Source organism: Spinacia oleracea, chromosome 6 (assembly GCF_020520425.1).
Source record: "Spinacia oleracea cultivar Varoflay chromosome 6, BTI_SOV_V1, whole genome shotgun sequence".
Classification (NCBI taxonomy): domain Eukaryota; kingdom Viridiplantae; phylum Streptophyta; class Magnoliopsida; order Caryophyllales; family Amaranthaceae; genus Spinacia; species Spinacia oleracea.
In genome coordinates this window covers 41,483,047-41,489,700 of record NC_079492.1, presented here as the reverse complement: position 1 = coordinate 41,489,700, position 6,654 = coordinate 41,483,047, and the positions used below count along the sequence as shown (strand labels likewise).

Sequence of the window (6,654 nt, the reverse complement as noted above, 5' to 3'; positions counted from 1 at the left end):
TATGTCCCTAAGTAAAAATCGATTGATTTTACGTGTCATATTTATATTTTCTAGGCCATAGTTTTTTTTTCTATTACGAGTTTTACTAAGTTATTACTAGTTTTCTATACACTCGATGCGTGCTTGTAATTTAAAAACGCACGCACATTTGGTTAATTACTTTTTATCCTTCTTATTGATATTTTTTTCTTAGTTTTAATATTTGGTAATTTTAGTAAATATCTTTTAAATTAACTCCGTTTTACGAAGTATATTGTAATATATAATGTTTTTCTGTTTAGGTAATCAGTATTTAGGCTGCTCAGACATTCCCTTATATAAAACTAGTTTTCTGCGCACTCGATACATGCTTGTAATTCAGAAAAACCGTTCACAATAACACTTATTTGGTTAATTACTTTTTGACCTTTTTGTTGACAGTTTTTTTCTTAAATATTTGGTGATTTAGTAACTATTAATTCCCCTTACACTGTAATATAAAATTTTGTTGTGTAATTTATTCTTATTTTTCTAATTTTTCTAATTTTAATGAAGGATAAAAAGGCAATCATTATCTAACAAGGATACGAACTATACTTCTTCATAAGTACTGGGTATGTAAACTCCAGGATGACACTCCTACGGAAAAGGTTCATCAAGAATACCAGAGTTGCATAAGCAGCTCTGCACTCCCGAATCCCCCGACTGTCGAACGCCCAAAGAAACCACATTTTGCAAAGAGCGTGGTACATGAACCAAACCGAACACAAGCACATATTTCCCAATTTCTTTCAGGAGTTAAACATCAGCTAAGAAATCTGTGTATAATGCATTGATGCCTACAAGTCTTGGAATTTACAGTTAATGCCAACAAAATTTCCGCCGTAAATCCTTTTTCAGCTGAAGAATATTAGAACTTGCTGCAGCTGGCTGAAGCATGGCACGAGAAACAAGAGGAAAAGCCCCATCATCCCTTCTTCCCCAGCGAAAAAGAAGACATGGGAAGAAGAGGAAATAATTACTGAAAAGCCCTACCGATTTACCTTTCAATCAAAAATCAAATGTCTGCCTGGTTAGTTTTTTTTTCTTCTATAAGACTATTTTTAGTTTTTTACCCAAATGGGTACTCGCGAATCGCGATAAGAGGTCAAGCAGAAGTGCCAGGCACATCATCCGCGACAGGTGCTTGTGGTCCAAGAGGTTTTTTAGCTGGTTTCGGCATAGCAGGAGGTTTACATGGCCTGTTTGGGTGGCACTCTTCAACCTTCTTAGCAGGCATCTCAAACTGCATCGCAGATAAACAAAAGGATAAACCCATCAAACATTTTAAATCAGAATCCTTTCATGTACATAGTACTCTGTATTATTCTACATTCCATGTATGAATGTGTAGTGCAAAAGACAAATTAGCTCAGGGATGCAAACTGACCTTGTAACCACAACCGGCAACACAAGCATGGAAACACTCCTGTAAACATAGACAAATATAAGAAACTTTAGTTGGAAGAGTCGGGACTACAGAAGAACGAAAGAGAAAAACAATATCAGTCACATTCCAACTTAACCACCACTTGTTCACTCCGCCGCCACTTATATTATCTTTTTTCCAGGTTGTTCATTCCTCCGATTATATCCAACTTAATTATGTAATTACAGATATTTATTTGTAAAGAACAAATTGTATTATGGAGTCATCAGGGAACTGCAATTTAAAATAGAGATGGGTAGCATTTGAGGAATGGATTGTTTGTTCTATCAATGAAAACATTGAATGGGGATTGTAGCAGTTAGAAAGAATAGAAACCTCAGAGTAACTTGCATCTCCAGGAGAACGGTCAATATAAGCACTCCACTGCTGATCCTTTAATACTGGGTCCTTGTAGCATATCTGGTCGCATACGCTCACACCTAAATGCCAATGAAACTAAATCAACACCATGTACAACTTTCATATAAAAAACAGCTGCAATAGCTCCACAGGGGGTTTAATATCCAATAGACATATTTTCCGTCAACTTTAAATTTGGAGTTACCAAAAAAAAAACTTGATCATTCAGCACGACTATAAAAGGCAATTGATGACAACAATTTTCTATCAAGCCTAAAAATCAACACTCTCAGAGGCCAAGAACAGAAGATACTATCAATATTATGTAGGCATGCGCACTCGTGTTACCAAAACAAGGGAGACAAACAAAAAGGGACAAGAAAAAAGAAATGGCTGCATTAACACTAAGAAATGGTTGCTTACACAATGAGAGTAGTCTTCTATTGCTTTCTAGATGATCACATGAATATGTGTCTCCACATTGGATAAAAACACAAGAATTACGACAAGTGAGGACCATTTATCTGACTCTCTTAGTAGACATTATTTTTCGGTGTAGAGAGAGCTACACCAAATGATGTAGATGGGATTTGATCCCCGGTCTTGGGTACCACCCTCCAAGACTTTAACCAACTAATCTAGTTGGCATCCACCCCTTAGTAGACACTAGACACATTTGTGAGATCTTTTTAGCCAAACATTACGTAGAACTTCTGTCCTACCAATTAGAAATCCACTTATCCACAAGTTTAATCCTTCATATTACTGGTGTAAAAGATGCTTAGCTCCATCCTACTCGCCTGATTAAGTCGTACACCCATTTTTCCATTGAATTTCCTTTTAAGACAAAAGTAATTTTGCAGCAACAATCAGTTTTACCACGGTATTTACGTAAGTCAATATACTCATATATCATCTACCTCGCCCAATATTACTACAATGCTTCACCGCCACAAACTAAGTAGGCCATATTATTCGGCTCCAGAGTCTTTTACAGCAAAAAAAATGGGTAGACACGATGGCCATGATTTAAAATTTTTTCATCAAAATTATGTGCCAAAATCTGAAAATGGCCCTCAGTGCAGAACTGCAGGATCTAGGGAAAACTAAACGTGTAGAGGGTATCCAGGCATTTAACAAAGAGACAATTATACATTTGAACTGTGAAGCCTCAGCCGCGTCTCAAATTTCAATAAGGAAATATCAAGAGTCATATTAACAGCTATTTGAGAAAGAGACTAGTATAATTGAGGATGTTTAGTCTCCCTCTCTCTCTCCCCCCTCCCCCCCCCCCCCCCCCCCTTTCCCTCCCTCTTTCATGCACCCAATGCGAATTCTTAATTCGGACTTCTGCCTCCCTCCCCCTCTCTCTCTCTCTCTCAACCGGATTCATGCACCCACTGCCAATTCGTAATTCGGACCTCAGAATACCTTGTGTCCAACTGAGAGATGGAGAACCAAATTGATTATTTGACAGTAAAAACGCAACAGATCAGCTTTGTACAGAGTTTACCTCATACCCGCCTATCGAGACTCCACTTGACAGTAAGAGCCATTAAACATGAACAATGCACATGTAGTATAAAATGCAAAAACACCTTTGAACAAAAATCAAAGAGAATGAAAGATCCAAAGGGGGGGGGGGGGGGGAGTAAATGATAATACATTGACAATTGACACGTCTATATATAAGGCAGGTGAAATATATACACCATAAACTTGAGTACTTGACTATGATTTAAATTTGACTGAGGGACCTAAATATCACCCAAGAGAAAGGAATAATAATACTCACATTCTTCCCAAAGGGGGGGGGGGGGGGGGGGGGGGAAGTAAATGATCCAAAAGGGGGGGGGGGGAGGAGGGGGAGTAAATGATAATACATTGACAATTGACACGTCTATATATAAGCCAGGTGAAATACATACACCATAAAGTTGACTATGATTTAAATTTGACTGAGGGACCTAAATATCACCCAAGAGAAAGGAATAATAATACTCACATTCTTCCCACGTGTCCCCATCGGCGCCACATCCCTTTTTGCAAAACACTCTCCCTACAGAATACACAAAGCAGAAACAAAATTATGGAAGCAGAACTAGTTTAGGCAGCATTCAAAATCAATGAAAACTTGTACAAGATTATTGCACTTATCAATCAATATTACACTGACGCAACTAAAAGCAAAAGATACATCAAATATCAGAGTACCAATTGCATAAAAATGGACTACCAAGAAACAACATTGCTCATTATCAAGAAATTGAAGTCGCTTCACACATCTCGGCAGCTAAGAGCCTACGACTACATCCTCAGATATAAGTTGTATTATTAAGACAACTAAACTACAAACTTCTAAGAGAACAACCCTTGGGTTGGTTCAACGGGACACAAATCTAAGTAATATTACCAACTCCTTGAGCTCTAAGAGTGTTCTATGTTGAAACAAATAGAAGAAAAACCTTGTTCAGATGCTGGAAAGGTATTCAAATCATGGAGTAGGCAAGGTTTAAAAACATTTCCCTTTGTATTTATGTACTCACTTTCCGTTAAGATTTATTTTATGTACCACTTCTACTTTTTTCTATTTTGAAACTAAGACTTCATGCATCAAAACTTTAGTCATGACACCATTTCTACTTTGTGAATCTACAATCATAAAGTATCCCAATTACTACTTTTTGGAATGGTATGATTGGTATCACACTCCAACAGGGCCTAAACTCCTTCTCCATTCTTCCCAATGTAAAATTAAGACTTTAAAAGTGCTTCCACCATCTCACATTAATTTGTTTCTTTTTTACTATCAGTTTTTCGGAAATGAAATAAAAAGTTAACCTTAACAATCCAGAGTCAGCACCCAGATTTTAATAGAGATGTATACAACAAAAAATACACAAATCATAATATGATGATAAGGATAAATCTATTACGGAAAAACACCAGGACTTACATTACATATCAATCATCCAAGTAACCAGCCAACGGTAGTATTCTAGGAAAGATAATGTTCGAGGGAAACTATTTTTCTTTTTTGCATCAGCCATAACATTACTTTCTTTCTTCAGTGTAGAGAAATAGCCATGAAGGACAATGATAGAGACGAAATTAAAAAACCGGATATCACCCCTGAGACTTTAACCAATTAAGATAGTTGGCATCCACATAAGCCCTATCGGCATATGAACATACAAGCTTTAAGGTTATGAAACCAGGTCTACGGTATAACACCCTAATATATTTACCAGGAACTTGGTCAAACTCAAGGGAAACGTAGTATTTGTATTAAGGTACCTTGATCATCCAAAACCTAACTCTGAATATTTGTAAAGCTACCAAATCCAACATAACATAATTCAAATGTTCCCAGCAAACAATCGATAATGTAGATGCAAAATTAACCCAATTGTAATACTACAAAATAACACTAATTTAAACAGAAAATGAACAATTAACCTCAGTTTTGTCTTAAAAATCTAAACCCCACAAAAATTCATCCAAAAGTACAATTAAATGGGCTAAATTATCCACCTCAAAAAATAACTAAAACCCAGAAAATTTTCAAATAATTAAATTAAAGAAAGAACAATAATACCAATTAAATTAAAACAAAAAATAAATTGAAGAAAAAAAAGGGGGGGAGAAATAGAATTACAAGGAATCTGGGTAAGAGCAGCAAATTTGTGGGTGCATTGGCTGCCGCAAGGTGACGTCCATTGCTGAGGAATTATGTCTCCTATTTCTTTCATTTTCATTTTTGTTTGTATTTAGTTTTGAAGGGTCTCATCCAAAAATAAATAATTGTAAAATATGATCACTCAAATGAATGTTTTTCTCTCTCCTGTTTCGGAAACTTGAGCTGCCCTAGAGACATGGAGGAGGGGAGAAGGTGGGGAATTAGAGGGAGGCTGGTCCGAGGAGGTGGAGGGAAACAGGAAAGGATGGGTATTTTAGTCTTTCCTTAACCTTCACTAATTCTATTTTTTTTCTTGTGTGAATGAGCCGTTAATGCAATACTCCCGAGCCCCGTACAAATTACAAATGCGGGATAAGTAGTTGAACTGTTAACCTATATTCATGAACAATATTTAGTATTGCCCGTATTCTCAATTGCACCAAAAATATTACATAATCCTGAAACATAAACCCTCGAAAAGTCCAACCTATGTTTAGAATATCGTTTTCGCCCAAAATACACTAAGGAAACGTCGAAATCCGACAACTTTTGAATCTGCACTTTATCTACGAATTCATCCAAAATCCGAATTTTAACGAAAAACTCCGAAAATTAAAACCATTAATTTCAGCCATATTAATTCAAGAAAATTACATTAAAACATACTTAAAACATGAAACTCATGATACCACTGTTGTGAATGAATGCTAATCTAATTAACAATACAAAAACATTCACCAAAACCAAGATCACATGCAAAAGTATGGATTAAAAATAACATACATTCGTAGTTTGTGCTCCCACTTGCCTCACAAACACGAACAAGAACTCCATGTGTAGTTCCTCTACAATTGTCCACCGTCACGTTCGGATCCGCCTTGATTCCGTTAGCTTAGAACTTTCTCAAGGTACTTTGGCTATGGAAACTCTCACTTGGAGGCACACACACAATTAGGGTTCCTTGAGTGTATTCAGTTGTGTGAAAAACGACTTAGGGTTTAATGAAATAAACCCTTGCACATTAAGTAACCAACCGACCAAGGCACAAGGCCAAGGTCGGCCAATAGTGCACGACCAGCCCACAGTGCGCGCACAAACGCGTTGGGCCTTGGATCGCGTTGTGCATCGTTGTTGTTGTTGATGTTTGATTGCCCCCTGCGCGCTAGCT

General features: G+C 36.9%; 1 protein-coding gene across 1 annotated transcript; it reads right to left on the bottom strand.

Annotated features, from left to right (window-relative positions):
- Positions 1-730: 730 nt before the first annotated feature.
- LOC110792626 (uncharacterized) lies at positions 731-5,752 on the bottom strand. The gene is made up of 5 exons (XM_021997447.2): positions 5,466-5,752; positions 3,813-3,866; positions 1,784-1,887; positions 1,409-1,447; positions 731-1,264 (listed from the first exon to the last, which is right to left on the bottom strand). Exons 1-5 carry the CDS (start codon positions 5,563-5,565, stop codon positions 1,127-1,129), a joined length of 435 nt encoding a protein of 144 aa, XP_021853139.2. The 5' UTR covers positions 5,566-5,752; the 3' UTR covers positions 731-1,126.
- Positions 5,753-6,654: the final 902 nt, after the last annotated feature.